This window comes from Coturnix japonica, chromosome 1 (genome assembly GCF_054131305.1).
Source record: "Coturnix japonica strain WE chromosome 1, WE-NBRP24, whole genome shotgun sequence".
Classification (NCBI taxonomy): domain Eukaryota; kingdom Metazoa; phylum Chordata; class Aves; order Galliformes; family Phasianidae; genus Coturnix; species Coturnix japonica.
Genome location: NC_140663.1, coordinates 73,630,300 through 73,649,466, shown reverse-complemented (window position 1 = coordinate 73,649,466; position 19,167 = coordinate 73,630,300). Strand labels below are relative to the sequence as shown.

General features: G+C 47.6%; 1 protein-coding gene across 5 annotated transcripts in view; it reads left to right on the top strand.

Moving 5' to 3' along the window:
• The window catches only part of VANGL1 (VANGL planar cell polarity protein 1), a 37,138-nt gene extending 22,789 nt beyond the window's left edge, over positions 1-14,349 (top strand). Inside the window, exons 5-9 of one of the 5 annotated variants that reach the window (XM_085525019.1) lie at positions 2,174-2,307; positions 5,517-5,649; positions 7,627-7,861; positions 8,769-9,041; positions 12,468-14,349. In XM_085525019.1, coding sequence (XP_085381145.1) covers positions 2,174-2,307; positions 5,517-5,649; positions 7,627-7,861; positions 8,769-9,029 — 763 coding nt within the window. In that variant the 3' untranslated portion in view covers positions 9,030-9,041; positions 12,468-14,349. Of the gene's footprint in view, positions 1-2,173; positions 2,308-5,184; positions 5,224-5,513; positions 5,650-7,626; positions 7,862-8,768 lie in introns of all 5 variants that reach the window. The other 4 variants (XM_015875104.2, XM_015875124.2, XM_015875114.2 and 1 more) reach the window with 4 other exon arrangements.
• The last annotated feature ends 4,818 nt before the right edge of the window (positions 14,350-19,167 follow it).

Below are 19,167 nucleotides of genomic sequence, written 5' to 3'. Positions count from 1 at the left end.
TCGCTTGTAGGGTTGCTTGCTGCTGTGCAGCTCCCACCTGCAGCAGGGTGAGGTTTCCCCTTGATGTGGGTGAGAAGGTTGAGCGACGCTGCCCAGAAGGCTCTGATTCAGCCTTCCCTTCACCCTGGCTTATTATGGTCACCCTTCTAATTTTCTCAGCCACAACACCTTCTCTTTAATTCTTCTTTTCTTTAAAAGAGAGTTTGGAGAGGCCCAGTCCAGCTGTCCCCCTCACCTGGTGGGCATGTGATGGATTGAATGGGAGCCAGAGATTTCCTAAATAGAAATGTGAGAAACTGCACCAGTAGGAAATAACGTGGCTTTAATATTCAGGGCAGCGACGGCTGAGCTTTGTAACCTAACAGCTTGGTTGTGTTTGGATTCTGGGCACGTGTGTGCTACTGAGCCAGAGGGGTAGGTAAGTCACTGAGGGGTAGGAACAACTGGTGTCATTGTGATAACAGCCTCTGTGGGGCACAGGGAAAATATGTGTGCATTAAAGCGCATGATTCTCTCCTGTGCCCCCAGCAGAGCCAGCTGGCCAGTGGAGCACCTCCCAAACATTTCCATTGCTGCCACTGATGTCCCAGTGCTGTCTGAAACCAGTGCCCTGCACTGGCAGGGTATAACTGTTCTTGTTTTTATCTTGTTTCCGAATATTACATCAAGTTTCACCTTTCTTCCTGGGAAACGGACATGGAAAAACTCCGTGGTGTTTGAGTGCAGGCAGAAGGGGAAATACATGCTATTTCTTTAGTGAAGTCTTGTTTTGGAGCTGCAACAAATCCACAGTAGGAATCAGGAGTTTGGCAGGGAAAAATAAACTGGCTGTGGGTTGGGGCTGTCCACCTGCAGGTGTTTGTTAAAGGAAGATTATTTCCCTGATTAAACAGTGGCTTTCATTACATATCAGTAGCCGAGTGCTTAAAGGGAATTGCTTTTAATATACCTGATATGAGATGATATTTAGAACTGGTATCTGAAGAATAAAGCTCCCAGAGGATGCAGTAGTTAGTGTGGTGGGGTGCTCTGCACCTGTCCTAAAGATGGAATTTGCTTTAAAGCCTCAACTGATCATCTTAAAAGTATACAGCTCACAATACAGATGATGCTGTACCATAACAGTGAAGGAGGAAGGTATACACCGAGCAAGTCTGGATTTGTTTGTTTTCCCCAGCATCTTATAGATGAGATGGGCTGCATCTTGACTTCATTCGCTGCTGGCTGGGAGACGGGCAACGAGATGGGGAGAGTGACAGAGGCGGTGTGTGTGAGTTTGAATTACTGGGGTGTGATGTAGGAGTTAATATTAGCACAAGGCACGGGAAAATGAAATCGCTCCTCTGAGAACACACGTTGAATCAGTGGCAGCGATGAGAACTGAATGTAGGTCTTAATTTGTTCGTGTCTATTTTCCCACATTACTATTCTTCCTATTTTTTTTTCCCTATGTTGTAACATGCGTGAGAGTATTTGGTTGCTTTCCTTATGACAGGCTTTGTTGGTAAGTGTGAACTTCGCAAATAGCTGCCAACAAAGATGTTGGCAGTTCCCTTATAATTTTTGTGGGCTCCAAATGAAATGAAGCGCGATGCTGCCTCAGTTCTGTCCCTTGCTTGGGATTTAACAGGCACCACTGGGATAATTCATTCTCAGGCAGCTGTGCTCCTAAGGCAACGATCTTATCGTGCTGCGAAAGCTGGAAAGATTTGGCTCTTGTCAGAGCTTGGATGGAAGAGATCTGAGGAGCTGCAAGGTGCGGCTGGAAGTGACTCAGATGGAAAAGCATCTGCACTGAGCTGGTCCCTCTGTGCAGGCTGGCCACACAAAGCCAGCAGGAAGCATTGATCCCTGGCCTGGGCATGCTGGGGAGCTCAGCACTGTCTGCATTTTACCATGCCCATCATTGATGCTCTACTCTTGCTCAGGACTTTCCTATCACCTTCCTGTTGAGGCAAGAGAGAGAGATGTTTCTAGCATCCCAGACAAGATTTTAGGTCCTATAGAGAGCCTCAGTATTTAATATTCTGTGCATTGCACAATTTCATGGGTGTGACAGCCTTGTTCTAAATAACACAGCTATTTCTTCTTCCATAAAACTTGTATTTTAAAAGGAAATGAAAGACCTTATTGCGTTCTGTGAGTTTATCTTCTCTTGTTCTTTTTCCTCTAGCATTCAGCGAGCTGCACTGGTGGTTCTGGAAAATTACTACAGAGATTTCCCTGTCTACAACCCAGCGCTGTTAACAGCCTCCAAATCCCGTGCTGCCAAACACATGGCTGGCCTGAAAGTCTACAATGTTGATGGTAGGTGAGGTGAAATGTAGTCTCAAAGAATGGGTGGGATAGGGAAGGGCCGGGTTGGCCGTATGCTTTTTTATGCACGCATTCTCACCTTTTTCTTTGCCAAATCCTTGTCTCTTGCTGGACGTTTTCCTAACAGTGCTGGGGTTGCTGGTTCCAGATGACTTTACAGATGTGTTTCGCCCACAAAAAGGCTTTTGTCTTTGCCAGGTGAAAACAGCCAAGTTTTGGGTCAGGCTTAATGTTAACGTGGCTTAACAGAGTTTCTTGGCACCACGGCTTGTTTTGGGCAGCCTCTGCTTCTTGTCAACCCTAGGTCATCTCCTTGGTTGTGCTAGTACAATAAACGCAACTTTTAACCTAGATCTCTTCCCCAGTTGTTCACTGTGCAGATGGTGTGGGCAGCCTTCAGGAAAATTGAGGAGGTTCATACCAGAGCAGGGAGAAGCAACTGTGAAAGCAGCAGTTGACAGGGAAAGAAACATTCATCAGGCTTGCAGCCTTAGCAGTAAATTAGCTGTACCTGGCTTATGCTTGGCTGTGCTTCCAAGTCATCGCGATGCTCAGCAGTTTGTGGGGAAATGCCAGGACAGATAACTATCCCCGTGGAACTTTACTGTTCTGCAAACCTGTTTCAGGCTCTTGGGCTTTGAGGATATGTGTGGGAGGATGGCTGAGTGGATCCATGTGGGCACTCAGAGCAGTGAAAACTGGACTTAATCATTTGGCACTGTGAAGCTCTGTCAGTAAAAGCGAGGCTTGATAATCAGGGTGTGCCCAACCATCTGAGCCTCCATAAAAGTGTGCGTTCCTTTGATGGAAGAGCTTTGATGGAAGTTGCATGGGGCAGCTTCTTCAGTGAGGCATGGCCGAAACCCCATGACAAGATGTGGTAAGTCCTGCATATAAACAGGTTTGTATTGAAAGGCTTTGAGAGCAGGAAGGAACTGAAAGGACTTAGCTGGGCAAGGTGGCTTTGCGTGTGCTGTAGACGCTGAAATATGAGCATTGGTCAACACAGCCATGTGTCTTGGGTTTTTCCTTTGCCTTAACAAGGCTACATTGTCTTTTATTTTGGTTTTTTAATTTTTGGTGGTTTTTTTGGTAGCACTAGATGTTTCAAAGCCTTATTCTCAGTTTTTCCCCCAAACCTGATGCAGCATTTCAGAGTCCATAAAATCAATTGTAGGTTTAGAGGGTAGGTGAAAGGAAACAGGAGAGGGGCAAAGGGGCAGCCTTTCTTCTTCTGTGGCCTCTGCTTCCTGGAGTGAAGAAGCTCGGAGGTGGGAAAGAATTAATTCAGTAAGAGAGAAGTAACCCGACTTGCTCTGCACTTCTCTAGGAGTGAGATCTTGCATTACAGTTGCTCGTTCTCAGTGAAGCCGTGTGTATGGAAAGTGAGAGCTGCCAGATCCCACAGTGTCTGTGCACTGTTCAAACCGTGCTGCAGGACATGCTGTTCCTATTAGCAGCTTGATTCTGGTGCAGCATCTCTTTAAGAAGTAGCAGGGTGCCTGATCCTGTAGCAGTTACTGGGGTGTCTCAAACTTGGAGGAAAAGCTGTCAGTCCAGTGGCATTAGAAGTTTAGTGAGTTAGGAGCTCCTGAACTGAGTTGAAATATAAGGAACCAGAAATGAGCTCCAGATATGGCTGGCCAGGCCTTCTTAATGGCAAGCTGATGAGCCTGTTAGGGCCTCAAAACTTGCACTTTCCATTCTGGGGCAGTACAGGATCCCTGGGCTGTTCCTTGTGCAACACTTCTGCCTTTGCAGATGTGGAAATCTCAGGCTTAGAGGCATATTCTTCAGAAGCATTCCCATCCTCTTTACAAAGAGGAGCGTAGTTCTGGCTGCAGCTTGCTTTGGCATCTTGACAGTCTTTTACACCCTCTGTGTGAAAAAACAGTAACGCTATTAAGCAGCTTAATTTGTTGGCAGCTTTTGTATTTGATGTTTTAGCAGCCAGGAAGGAAAAACATCTTGCTGTAATCTTATACAGAATGGGGAGGCTCACCTTCAAAACCTGGATTTCCATCACCAGGCATAGTCAAAGAGGCTTGTAATAATTCTAACCCAAATTTGGGAGCCAGTGTCTCCCTCGAGTAGCATTCTCCATTTCAAGTCTGTGAAACAAAGTGTGAAGTGTTCAGTCTCTTTAGGAGCCATCTGTTTGAATGATGGGTCTTCTGTGTTGAGCTTCAGGCTTCTGTCTTGGAAATTGGCTTGTGATTTCTAGGAAAAATAAATAAAAACTGTCTTTGCATAAGCAAAATACTTTTAAGCATGTCTGTGCAATTGAAGGGCCTTAGTCACTGCCAGGTAAGAGCAGTTGGAAAAACAGCTCTCGGTGGTCTGGAGGCTGTCTTAGGCTTCCTTTCTTTTATCCTCTGTTGGGTAGAAGAGTTGATAAACTCATCAAGGGTGACGTTTTCTCCATTTCTACCACATCTCTACCCAAATAGCCAGAGCTGGGGGATTCCTAGACCTTTCCTGCACTATTTGGTTGCTAGTTAAGGTCTTGTAAACTCCTCTTTCATTTGCTGGGGTGTTAAAGAGCAGATCACAGATTCCTGTTCAGGGAATAGAAGCAATAGAAGCTCTAATAGCAGATGCTGCTCTGGTGCTGCTGTGTGTGTAGACCCCAGCCTAATCTGTTGCTCAGAAAGCATCTACCCTTCTGCAAAACTTGGTGCTGTGTCTGAAGGTGGTTCTGCTGTCTCTGCATCCTGCTTTTCTTTTCACTGTGTAACTGCCTGGACTTTGGTTTTCATTCATTTGTATCTGTGTCTCTTGATGTTCATGTTTGTTGTTCTCCTCTTTCCAACTCTGTGCTCCTTCTGTTCTTGCACTGTCTTGTTGCTGAAATGTGGGGTGTTCCAGGTTCCCTTGCTGTCAAACTGAAAGCACATATAATGGACGGTAAGTTGCATCCTTAGCATACACATCTTAACTGCCTTTGTGCGAGATCCCAACTAACTTCCCTTTCCACTGTCATCCTTGGTGCTAGGAAGGAAGCTCCTCTCCAAGCATGTGCTGTCCAGCAGGGTTTCTACAGAGCTCATGAGGACTGGGGAAGCGTTTATAGCCCCAGCTGAGTAGACGGGGTAGGGGCAGAGTTGTGGCACACCTGCGGCAGATGCTTTGGGGTACTGCTCTTTGCCAGCTCCCTTCTGTGACAGTAATGCCCGCCTTCTTATCTCCTCTTGTGGAAGGCCCAGGGAACAACGCCTCGGGGCAGTCCCGTGCCATGATTGCAGCTGCAGCGCGGCGCAGGGACTCCAGCCACAACGAGCTCTACTATGAAGAGGCCGACCACGAGCGCCGAGTTAAAAAGCGTCGTGCAAGGTAAAGGTGTCCTTTCCCCAGGGTTGATCCTCAGTGCTGCTCAGCTGGTGCTGAACAACTCTCTAGAGACTCAGTCATGATAGACTTGCTAAAAGAGAGGGATTTTTTGATTAAGGGCTGGGGGGCGGCTGTAAATCTGTCGCGGTACGTGAACATATGAAACCCAGATGCACAAGGGACAGTGACAGCTTGAAACTAGGGTTATCTGAAGAAAATACATAAGCAGAGCTTGTGTATATTGTGCCAGATAAGCTAATGTGATGTCATGGATTAGGGAACAGTCCAGTGCTTGACAAATCCTTAGTTACTTGCTGCAGGAAATCCCATTATTTCCCCCGTGCTCAGGCTTGTCATCTCAGCTCAAGTAATCCAAGGGCAGAGCTGGTGGAACAGTTGGTATTGCCTCTTCATGGGAGAGGAAAGAATATGTTTTTACAGGCAACTAAAGGGGGCAGTTTGCCTGTCTTTTATAAATGAACTGGGAGGGGAAAGACATGACCAGGACTGCCTGCCTGTGTTTTGATTTGGAAATAAATAGGTGTTATCTGCCAGTCGCACTTTGGCTGTGAAGTTCACGTTTTGGTGAGGTGACCCCAGAGAGTTTGTGCTTCTATTTTCTTGAGAGCCTAATTACTGTTTGTAGTTAACACACCTAGCGTTTTGAGGGGAGCTGCGTACAGACAGGCACCACTGTGTTTGGGAAGGAATGTGTCATAACGGGATGGAGCTGGCTTGTATTGTGTTTTATTTTGGCAGTTTATATTTCGTTGGGAAAGCTGGCACTTTGTCCCCCTAGTCTCATTTGGTTTGACCTATGCTCTGTAGCTGCTGCCAGTCAGGCTCTCTTCCAGCCATGGGGTAATAGGACCTTAAATTTTCAGTGCAGTATAGCATCCTAATGCGTGCATATCTTTCTTTCTTGATGAGGCTGGTTAGAGCAGCTGCTTAGTCCGAGCAAAACCATTGGTCACTAGAAGAGCATGCCAGATGTTGCAAAGAAGGAAGGGTCAGAGCTGCAACAGAAGGACACAAAGAGCTTAGAAACTGATTTCCACTGTTCCCCAAGTCAAATTAAACAAAACTTACAGGGGTCAGGGCTTCTCATGCTATTCTTTGTATACAGCCTGTATACAAAGCATTCTGTACCACTGCTTCTCCTAGCTTTAATATACATTGGGTAATAGCATAAAAGTCACAGTAATTGGCGACTTGAGTGTGAAACACGTCCTGTCTAGAGAGGCAAAATAATTGCCTGGTGGCTCGTCCATTATTGTTGCTTTATCCCCATTGACTGCAGCATAGTCCCTGACTTGTTAAGTTTTGCTGGGCTTGCAAGTGTCATTTGGCATGTTTGCCTTTTTATGGTGCGTTCTCGGTGTTTGCTCACCTGTGGCAATACAGGAACGGTTTGCAGAGGATGTCTTTGGCTGCAGCGCTAGGAGGGTAGATGGGGACCTCATCGCTGTTCACTGGAGAGTTACAGGGCAGTCATCCAGAAATGCAAGGTCTGCTCCCAGTTGCTGTAAATCAGAGCAGGCCGCAGCTGGTGAGCACAGTCCTGGGTCATGCTAGTTTACAGCCAGCCTCTTCCTGACATCAAGCTGTCGCACTGTATGCTGAATCCATCATTTTCAAAGATAGGCTTTAAACACAAGGGCAGCTGTGTCTTGTTCAAGTCGTGTAACTGATGTTTATGCTGCGTTGGCAGAACCAAGTACGACATTCAGGCTTTTAAAGTCTTAATCCTGGTTTATGACCCTTGGTTTCTGGATGGCTTGGACAAGGAAGGGAGAGCTGCTGCCTACCTCACAGATCATCAGTGGAATGGATTTTATGTAACTTATATGGCAGACAGTGAGTCAGTGGTAGAGATAGGAACTGGAGCTTGTAAATCCTGACTCCCGGGCTCTGCCTCAACTACAGACTCATCCTATCTCTTGTGTTGTGAGTCTTGCTATCCTGGTTTTCTTTCTGCAGGCTTGTGGTTGCAGTGGAGGAGGCTTTCACTCATATCAAACGCCTCCAGACAGAGGAACAGCAAAAAGCTCCAGGAGAGATGATGGACTCTCGAGAAGCAGCCCAGGCAATCTTCCCATCCATGGCAAGAGCTCTGCAGAAGTACCTTCGCACCACTCGCCAGCAGCAGTACCACAGCATGGAGAGCATCCTGCAACACCTGTCCTTCTGCATCACCAATAACATGACACCAAAGGTAGTGTGCTCTTTAACTCTAGTGTAGGGCAGGAGGGGTGAAGGGACAGCACGTGTGTGCACAGGGTGGGGGAGTTGCTGGGGAAAGCGAGTGGAGATTTTTATAGCTGCTCTCTGCAATGCAATCAGCGCTCTGGAGATTGCATCAGGTCTTAAAGGGAAGTTGTGTTTCCTCTGAAGCACCCTTTTCTTTTTAGCCCAAAGTACCTGGGAGATAATTAGCCATTTGTTCTGATATCCAGTTTAGCACTGGAGTGAGTATCAAAGAAGTGTCCAAGGCAGTGGCCCTGAGTCATGGGCAATTTTCCCAGCTGGCTGACTGATGGAGATAGCAACTTGCAAAGGACATTTTTCTTCTTTTTATCTCATCCACGCTGCTGCATTTTGGACTGCTTCTAATTATAGCCTAAATCCCTGTCTGACAGTGTTTGTAACTCGTGGTCTGCCTGGTCAGATGTCAGTTTGTTGCTTCACACCCTGACTGCTGAACTACAAATGCTGGGAGGGACTGAATGACAAGGGATATGTGTCACTGGTCCCTCAGTGTCCTTTCTTCTGCCCTCTCCCCCCTAATACCATGCTGGAGAATGCCACCCAAGGACAGAAACAGTAATTCACTCGTGGGAATTTACCCAGGATTTTCTTTGCTGAGTGTGGAAATGCTGTGAAGAAACACAGGTTGACCCTTTCATTGGGATCTATATGGGATCCTGTTCAGAGGTGCAGCGGGTTAAGATAGCAAAGGAGAGGGGAACGAGCGTCTCCTGAAGCCCGGGAGCTGAAATAACTTCTTTCATTGCAAGCCAATGCTCACAGAGCTGTATCTAGAGAAAGAAAGAGAGCATGGAAGCAGGCAGAGTCGTGAGGCTGCTGTATCCCCAGTGCTAATGTGTTCATTTTCTCACTAGGCATTCCTGGAGCGTTACCTCAGCCCTGGCCCAACCCTCCAGTACGACAGGGATCGCTGGTTCTCCAAGCAGTGGACACTCGTTAGCGAGGAAGCAGTCACAAGCGGGTTGCAAGACGGAATTGTTTTTGTCCTCAAGTGCTTGGACTTCAGCCTCGTTGCTAATGTGAAGAAAATCCCCTTCATCAAACTCTCTGAAGAGTTCATAGACCCTAAATCTCATAAATTTGTCCTTCGCTTACAGTCCGAGACTTCAGTCTAAGGGATTTTGAGGGTGGGTTGTTTAGAAATGTTTTTTTTTTTCCTCACTATTGTGCTTTTGGGTTTTATTTCCCTAATGCTGACTGAAACTGGCAGATGATGGACCAGTAATATTTGACCATCTGCACTTTATTTGGAAAGGGGTGGAGGGAGCTGGGATATCTTATCTAGAAAGGAATATCTTAAGAGGCGACAGGGTGGCTTGGCTTGGTTAGCTCAGCCTTGGAGACAGAACAGATATTTTTTTTTTTCCCCTTTCCAGGCATATTGTAAATCTCACGCTCTCTTTCTCCGCACAGTTGCGACGTCTGTATTTCTGTTGGAATGCTGCCTTACACCCTGTGTGCGCGTGCACTCTTCTGTCCCTGCTTTTGCTACCTGTATCTCTCTCTGAGAACAGGCTGCTCACCTCTCCGCCTCAGAAGTCTGCTTGTACAGAGAGAACTTCCAGTTTCTTTTCATGTGGGAGCTGGAGAGTGCGAGAGGTTTCCTTCTGTCAGCTGCGTAATTGTAAGACTGAAGATCTGTTGATGTTTTTTTCTTGCTCTCCGTGTGTCCTCTTATCAGTGCTGGACCTGTGTGAACACAGTGGGATGCTTTTGCCGTCTGTTTCTGTCTCTGTGAAGTTGCTTGTGTCGACCTGGATCAGCCCATCTTGCTGCTCTTCTGAATTCTTTTTAGCTGCGCTTGTTAGCGAAACAGTTCTGCATGCAACAGCTCCTTTTTCTCTCAGTATTCAGTCCCTCTTGCTTGTCCCCTTCCTTTGCCAGGCGCTCCAAAGCTCCCCAGTCTGCTTTCCAAACGTGTTTCTCTAGCCCCAGTGCCCTCGGGGTCTGCCTTACTGCTTCTTCCTCTCACACCTGCGGGGGCTGCACATTTGCACAGGGTGGGTAAGTAGCTGGCTCCTTCTCAGACGCATCACAGACACTTCTAGCTCTGCAGCCCTGCAGAGGGGAAGAAGAAAGTGCGCAGGAGTTTAACCCTTTATATCCAAGGGCTTCAGTGTGTCTGGAAGACAGACAGGCAAAAACGCTTCCCTCCTCGATGAGGAGAGCCAGAGATGGGCTGGCTCTACTGCCCTCCTCTTGCTTTGAAGAACTGCTGTGATCTTGAAACGCATGTCCTTCCTCACCTTCAGCTATAGCTGGGAAATACCAAACTGAATGCTGAAAAGCTGCCTACCTTCCTTGGCCTTCTGCTGTGGGGGTCTTCTGTGTTCTCAGTGCCAGGGTAGCCTGCTGCTTCTCTGTTCTTGTGAGAGACGCTTAGCTCTTAAAACTGCAGTTTTGTCTTGAAAGCCTTCTTTGCCCATCAGTGCATAACTTCTGTGTTGTCTGAGTTTTGTGGGGTTTTGAAAGGTTTCTTTGTAAGATGAGCCTGTCTGGATGCTAGCTCTGAGCATTGTGTGACTCCAGAGCCATCTCCGGGCCTGGCAGTGACCTGTCTTCAGACAGACCCCTCCTAGAAGCCCTGGTCTGTGGTGACAGGTTAAAGTGGAAATGCTGGACTCATCCTGCCTAGTCTTTTGCCATGCAGAGATCTGTATATCTGTATCTGGCATGAACCAACCTGCCTTCCATGGAAATCTCTTACTGCAAAGTGCCCTGTTGACAAAGTGCAACCAATGCCTTTCACTGCGTTATCTTATGGGGGGATCCGTGATAGCTCCCCACAGCTGCTTTTGCCTTCCCCAGGCCTTCCTTGGGCTCCATCATCAGTCCACTGGGCTGCTTCCCTGCTCCAGCAGCAGTAGTTGATAAGAAGCCACATATCCAGCAGCACCAGTTGGTCCTTTGGGTCCAGGGGATCTACCAGCCACTTGAACTCTCTGGTGAGGTCCCAGGTGGAGATTCCCACAGCCAAGTGTCACCTCTGGTCTTTGCAGCCTTCTGCTGCTGGCAGCTTTCATCTGAACGTGTAATACCTCCGTCCTGTAGTCTCTGTGTGATGTGCCAGAATTGGTTGTGAGGAAACAAAATGTGCGTGATGAGACCGTGCCATCTATGCCCCGTAAAGCATGAGATGTAAGTGGAGTTTTCCTTGTCTAAACTCAATGCCTGAGTTTCTTTCTAGGTCAGACTTTCTTGCAGTCTGTGTCTGTACAGGGATTTTTCTACTGACTGTGGCCTTTGCAGCATTTCAGTTTGGAAAAACACAGATTTATTCCCTCCTTAAAAACAAAACCAACAAAAAAGGTGATGGAGCATGTAGTATCTCACACGTAGCTCTCCTAAAGACCTATATATTTGGCTTTTATGATGTGCATTACCAGCCGGGGCAGGAGAGACTGGGAGTAGCATGGGCACTACAAAGCACTTGTGCCTATGGCTGAACCGGCTTGGATGTGTGCAGCCAGAGAGAGAACCACTGTGCTGGGGGCTTGGGCGTGCCCCATGCATGGGAGCACCTTGGTTTGGGCGCTGCTCCATAAAACCTTCCTTTCCCAGGATTTCCTCTCCCCGATGAATGGGCCTGTCTGACAGTGTCTGCTCAGGAAACTCTTGTCTTAATCCTTAGTTACATTGAGTCCTTAAACACATGGAAAGCCAGATGGAAGCAGGGCATGATCGCTCTGGGTCTGCTTCCTAATCTGTGCTGCCTTCTCTGCTGTCAGCAGGGCCAGCTCCTGCTTTAAACACTCTTCCCAGTGTCGAGGTGAATGCTTTGCTTAATAAAATCTTAAGGAGGGAGCTTCACCTCTCAGTCTGCTTACTGCAGAATTGCAACCTGTTCCGGGCTGAGGACAGACTATAAGGGAACATGAATTCCTGGGTATCCCCAGGGTTTTTTTTAATGATTTTTTATGTTTCTCCAGCTCTCCGTTTGGGGGCTTGTTTCCCCTTCTCATGCGAAATCAAGGGACCACGGTCATACCTACCTCACTGGGGTGTTGTGAGGCTAAACTCAGTGGTGCATCACAAAGTGCTTTGAAATCCACGTATGGATCTGTGGAGTCTGTAGGAGCTCAGGCTCTTAGTAAAAATCCTAAGCAGTGAGAGCAGACTGGTTTGTTTAATTCTGTTTATAGCCAGCTAATGAGTAAGAATTGAGTCACAGGGAACAAAGCTCTGATCCAAATCCTGCAGTCCTTACTCCTGGAAGGCTTGCCAAGAGCTGAGCATAAATAAGGCTTGTACAGTTTGCCAGTCGAGCACAGGCTGCTTCCCTCCAAACGCCTCCTATTCTGCACCATCTCCTTGTGTGTACTTCTCCCTCCTGTCTCCCAAGCCCGTATGCTCATACCCAACAGGGAACTGGCTCTTAGAAATGGGTGGTTTTTGAGATAACCCTCTTTGTGGTGAAGCTGATCCCATGCCCCTCGGAGGAGGACCTTATGGTGGACCATTCAGTAGGGTGCTGTGTTGGCCCGCTCCTCTTTTCCATATGTGATTTTCAAGTTACGCTGCTCAGACGGTTTAAAGACTTGTTTTTGTTACAGCCTGAATCCAAAACCATGCTGAGATCTTCCAAAACCAGATGCAACAAAGACTTTCAGATGCTCCAAGGCAGATGGAAATGACTATGTGGTTTCCACAAAGGTTGACTCTCTTTTATGGCCGAAGAATGGAAAGCTAGGGTTTCTTGTAGCTGGGGTGGTAGACCTTGGCACCCACACACCTTGCATGAAGCAGAGTATCTGCTGAAGGTGTACCGTGCATGGAAGAGTGGCAAAGCAAGGTCAGCTCTGCTTTGGGGTTGTGCTTGGCTCTTTCAAAGCAGCAAGAGAAATCCACTCTGGAGTGACATCTCGGAGACAGATTTCAGCTTTTCCTCTGGTGTTCTGCTACCTCTGAAGTCTTCTGTTGAGTTCTCTGCTGAGGATGAACAGATACCAGGTGGGATGTGAGGTGCTGGCCTATGGCTTGGAGACTGAGACAGCTCAGGGTAAGACAAGTCTAAGGGAGAGCTGAACAAATTGCAACCCTCAGAGAGCTTTTCCTCTTTTGCTTTGGGATGCTCCACACCAAGTGTAGTGATCCTGCTGTTTCCAAGCAAGCCAGAAGCTGTGGAGAAGCAGTTTCTACAACTGGCTGTGCAGAAGGTAGCTTGTAAAAGTCTTGTTTGAGCTGTGCTTGTTCCAACGCTCGTTAGCGAAGAAACTGGAAAGATCTATACTATGCAAAATGTGGAAACCTCCTCAGGCCAATTTCGTTTTGCTCACAGAAACTTTTCAATCTCCTCTTATTTTATAAAGGTAAATCAGAGATCTCGCAGTCTGTTGAAGAATGCTGCTGTCTGGCCCCAGGCTCTGCTCAGCTCGGCCCTGCCGTCCAAGAGGTGTTTTGAGATGTTTGTACAGATGTCCGTTTTCTCATTCAGTTTGCGCGTGGATGTGCTTCTCCCTTTATAGGTGTATGCGTTGTACATGTCTAAAGCCTCGAGCCAGGCTTGGCGGTTCAGTGTTTGAGTTGTGAAGAAGGAAGCACTCTTGGGATCAGATTGTTTTGTTGTTTGAAATAATCTGTTCTCCTAAAAGAGAGGGCTTTTTTTTTTGAGCCTTGAAATCTCCTTTAGGAACATGCATCCTTCCGTGCTGGGGCTGCTGCCTCAGGTAGATGGGGACCAAAAGTTGCTGTTTCCAACCGCTGCTGTGGATCTCATTGAATTTACTCCTGATGGGTCCCCCCCAGCACCAGTTTATCTGCCTGTCTGTTTCCCTCCAAGAGGCGGGGTGTGCTGATCCATGCGCTGCAGTGCAGCCCTATGGGCAGTGCATGATGCTGGGGGTGTACTCTGCTACCCCTCAGCGTCTTCCCTTGGCAGCTTTCACCATTGGGAGCATCTCCTGCCTGCACACAGGGATACTGCAGCTCGCTGCCTGCAAAGACCCTGCTGTGAAGGGATCTTATACTCTTCTGTGCCTGTTCCTTTGATTCAGTCTTATTGTGTCTTGGGGTAGGGGATGGGAGCCAGCTCTCTTCCTGCCCCCTTTTTTGATCACTGTGTAATACTCTTTTTCTACGCATACTGTGTACAGTAAGATGGGTTTTGCCAAGGTTTTCTAATTAACAGACACTAACCAGCATTTCTTTTGTTGTTGTTGTCGTTTTTCCTCCTTTTTTTGCACACGTGACTTTAACTGCAGTGGTACATTGTCTTTCAGTTCCTTTTCTAATCGTGGCCTTTAGTAAGCAAATTCCTGGTGTCTGTGATATTAATGCACTGTGGGTCTCTCGTCTAAGTAAGTTGTTCTGTTCCAAGCTGGGTTCTCTTCAGTTTATAGCTGGATGGGTTTTTGTTGTTTTTAAACTGAAACATAAAACCGTTTTACACTTTGCATATTTTGTACAGTAAAGTTCTGGAAATAAACTGAAACCAGATTTGATCGTCCCACTCCTTCCTCTTATCTTTTCAGACTGAAAAGAAGAAAAAGGGGTCTCTGGCCTCCAGACATTCCTAAACTGTGGCTGGGAGGGGCCCTGCAAACATGTGGGTTAACCTTTTTGAGGCTGCTTTGTGTCACCTTCCTTTCAGGCCTTTCTGATCCACCCTGCCATAGTAAAATGCAAACTCATTTATCACTCCTGAAATGAGACTGGTAGGTGACTGCTTTGAACACCTGAAATCTCCAAGGATGGAGAGCAAATACAGCTGGTGAGGGTGTGTGCGGTGTGGGGGGGCTGGGGCTGGGGCTGGGGCTGAAACAGGTTTTTCTGCCTGCTGTATTCTTTGCTCACATATTATGAAGTGTAGGATTTGTGGCTGAATCCCTTATTAGGACCTGGTGGGGAGGAGGAGTGTTGAGGCAAAGCCTCCTTCTGTCAGTGGATGTGAGCCTGCTCAATGGATGCGTGCTCTGCTAAAAACGGCTTAAGGACTTCTTGCCCTGAAATCACTCTGTGGGTGCAGCTCTTCCCATCCCCATGGTGCTGAGAGCTTTGAAAGACCGTGTATTGCAGGCCCTCCCATACCTTGTTCTTTAGGACAGCCCCTTCTATGGGCTCTCACTACTGCGCCCTGCGAAGCAGCTTTTCTCTATGGGCTGCTGGAAAAATCCACAGGATGCTGTGGAGCGGTGAAAAAAACAGTGCAGCAGTCATCAAGATAAGTGCTAAAAATATAAATGCTGGTGGAGAGAAACATCCCAACTAGTAATAATGTGCTTAGGGGGAGAGGAAGGTGTTTGGGCTACCAACCAAAGCCCAGGAGGAAGCAGGAAGGGTGGGGTGGAGTGTGCTGGGCTCTGCCTCCTGCCCTCCATTGATCTCTGTTTTTGATCCATGTCTGTGGTGGGGCCTAGCAATGCTGGGACTGCCTACACCTTCCCTGGGCAGCCTGTTCCAGTGCCTCATCACCCTCTGAGTAAAGGATTTCTTCCTAATACAGCATCTAAATCTCTCCTCTCTTAGTTTTAAACCATTCCCCTTTTACCCATCGCTACATGCTCTTATTAAAAAGTCCCCACTCTTCTCCCGGCTGAACCAGCCTGTCCTCACAGGGGAGGTGCTTCAGCCCTCTTGAGCATCCTCGTGGCCTCCTCTGGACCCCTTCCAACAGCTTCACGTCCTTCTTGTGCTGTCAGTCGTCCTTTCTCTCTCGCTGTGGGTTGTGGAAGCTGAAGGAAGAAACAGGCTTTGCCAGAGGGACCAGTTCCCCTGGCTTTTGCCCAGAGCTCATGTATCTGAATCATAAGGGGCTGCAGTGTGAAGCTCAGCAGAAATTAGAGCTGAGGGTGCTGCTTTGGGTTGGCCAAATCTTTCACTGGAGTCATAAGGGTCCTTGAAGTGTGAGGGAGCCCCAGGCACAGTGCTGCCCACACAAACCCCTGACAAGATGGCGGAGGCAGCAGTGACTGGTAACAGCGCATGGAGGAGCTGGCTGTGCTGCCCACGAGGTGCCTTGCGCCTCCAGGAGATACCAGGATTGTTTAGGAAGGAGGAACCTCTTCTTGCAGTGCCCAGAAAAGGCTTTGGCTGCCTTGGGACAGCACTGCAATGCCTACTGAGTTAAAGTGTCTCATGCTGAGTGAGGCCTGCTGACTGTGGTAAGTGGTGGGACCAGGCCTCACGGTTACATGTGCTGAGAAAACACTGGCTTTGGAGAATTCAGTGGGGAGAAATGGGGCAAAGATGTAGTCCATGTGTAACACGTGGGTTAAGAAAGGGATTCATCGCTTAGCCAGCTCCAGAGCCTTGCATGCAGCACTAGCAATGCCTCAAGAGGTGATAATGTTAGCTAAGTAAACAGCTTGATGAAACATCTAGCTGTGGTGATGAGCGGAACTTCCAACCTCAAAACAGGTTCTGTGCATGTGCTCTGCTGCCCCTGCCCTAGATCTGAACCCTGGTTCAGTGTGGGGAAGGACTGAGCTGAGGTCTCCCAGGAAAAGCCAGAGTGGCCAGGCAGGCCCTGAGCTCTGGGCAGGGCATGATGCCAGAGGAAGGGGGTCCCTGTTATGTGTGCTACAACAGTGTGCAGGATGGGAAGGCATGGAGGGCGTTGTCCAAGTGGTGCTCTTTGTCTTTCAGCACCGCTCCTGAGTTTATGTTGGACTGGGTTGGTGATGGGTTTAGGTTACAGTCCTTTCCGGCCTCATAGATAATCCATGGGATCAGGGGTGCCCATCCCCTTCTCACGTGAGAATCCATGTGTTGCATGGACCAAGTGGGGGTAGGGGCGGTTTGGTGTAGTGAATGCATATGCATAAATCACTATGAACAAGGTTACCCTGGTTGCTTTGAAGTGCTGTTACACATTTTACAGCCCTGCTGCTAGCTTGTACCAGGAAGTACCTCCAGCAGAAATAAAACTGTTTTCCATTCTCCTCCCCATTTCCCTGTGCCCTTCCAAAATGCAGCTGGAGAAGCCTTCCTTTTTCACACCAGTGTTTCTACAGGAGTCCGTGATCAGGTTGGAGCCCACTGCAAAACTGCTAGTCCAAAAACCAGGGCTGATCTTCCTTCTACCCCCTCCCGCCCCACAAGGTGAAGAGCTGAATGGGTGAAGGAGATCACTTATGTGCATGACTTGGCATGATGCAAATAACTCAGGGAAGCTGTGCTGCCTCCTGCAGCCTGTGGTCCTGCCTGCAGGAGGAGCACAGAGGTTCTGTGCTGGTGGGACCAAGGCCAAGACAAAGGGAGCAATTGGTCTCTGGAAGATGTGTGTGCAGCTTTAGGAGAGAAAGAAAGGAGATAATTTGTGTATGAGTATCAAGGATAGCTCAGTGTGGCCGCCACACTATGTATCAGAGTACAGAAGAAGGAGTAAAACCTCAAGAGAAATAATAAGACAAGGAGGAGGCCGTAAGAAGTTGGTGGGAGAGACTTTAGAGGACAGGGTGTGTTCTTTCCCTCCAGCATCCTTAGGAACATGAAGGTATGAGGGTTTCAAAATCAGACACACTATAGATTGTTCTAGACGCGAAGCTTCTCTTTGAATTGTAACATTTTGTGCCTAATTTTTCCAGAGGTGAAAATCAGGCTTCCAAATGTTTGGGCTTCTGCAGTCCTATTTTTTAACACTTGAAAAGATGACTTGAATAATAACTCCATAAAAGTGGAGAGAAGGGAGTTCTCGATCAAATACAATTCATTCAGCCTCTGGAAGTTTTAAGAGACACTTAGAACTTTTAGTTCTTTGGGCCTTCCTTTAGCACAAGTCAGACGCTATGAGCATGCTTTGAAACAGGGAACAAGAAGGAGTTGATTATATCTGCACCACAGATGTGAAACAGATCTGTAAATCTTTTAGCTTCTATTTGGTAAAAGCTCATTCTTGAGTACTTATAATACCAGATCCTACGGTTGATTATAATTCTGCTTTGTAAGTGGTTGGGAGAAACTGGCTTAGTAATTCAGTAACTAGGCTGGGAAGCATTGCAAATTCCTTCAGTGATTTCATTCTGCAGAGGCCAAACTGTTCTTCAAATGCTTGGTTACTTCTGTCATTCAATAACTCCTTTTCCTTTGTCACTAGCAGGAGTGGGCTTTGACACACTGGTTTGAATTTTAGAGCAAAATCCAGGTCAATCTCACTGGTCATGCATGGCTTTATTTTTACCCATGTTACTTGTTTCATGGGCAGGCAGACTCTCCTCCCAGCCCAAGCAGAGCTGGAGGTTGCCCATGGCCATGGTTTGAGACATTTGCCACCCACAGGCAATGAAGGGCACAGTCAGGACGGCTGCTGCTCTTCTTGGGCGGGTGGTTGGCTTTCTGTCTGCTGCTGAAGTATGGGATAACTCCTCTGTCAAAGCTCACTTTGTTTAACCCTTATTTCTTATGCCTGAAGCTTTGCTGCTCATCTGGTGCTCAGGCAGAGTAGCAGAATAATTTTTATTTAGTCATTTATTTAACAGTTTAGCACCTTTTAGACCTGGCAAGAGTTGTTCCCCTGGATCTGGGCTGGCATAGGTTAGGTGTCAGGGGTACCAGACTCGAGGAACTGGGTCATAGGCAGGAGATGCTGCAGCACAATGGGTACTAAGTCTTGGGTCTCAGATAGGGCTCAGTCCTGCTGGAGCGGCCAGATTAACTCAGGATAATTGCCCTTCCTTGATTCTTTGTTGCCTGCTCACTGGTTGTCCTTCTTCAGGTCCCCAAATCCAGGCATCGGTGTGTGACTGGCCCTATATGGGGCTTCCCTGAAGTTTTGCTGAGACAGAGAGTGATCCAAATGTAATCCAGCCTCATTTTCACAGGACTAAAAGACTTCAGCAGCCAGGAACTGATACATTCCTGGTCTAATTAGTTGTTTAATTGGGAACAAAAAGCAGTGTTTTTCATTTGGCCCTGGTAATGAATCCCTGAATCATTTCTTACGTGTGATGTGTGGACAGACAGAGAAGCAGCCAGTATCTACCACTTCAGGATGGGAAACAGCCATGTCCGCTTTGACAGCATGGGAGACCACCCTTATTCTCAGAATCACAGAATCTCAGAATGACCTGGGTTGGAAGGGATCTCAAGGATCATGAAGGTCCAACCCCTCTGCCTGGCAGGGCCACCAAACTTCCATGTTTATTAGATTAGGTTGCCCGGGGCCCCATCCAACCTGGCCTTGAACACCTCCAGGGATGGAGCATCCACAACCTCCTTTGGCAGCCTGTTCCAGGACCTCTCCAGTCTCCTAGTAAAGAACTTCCCCCTAATATCCAACCTAAAGAAGCACCAGCAGAATTGCTGACCCTGAAAATA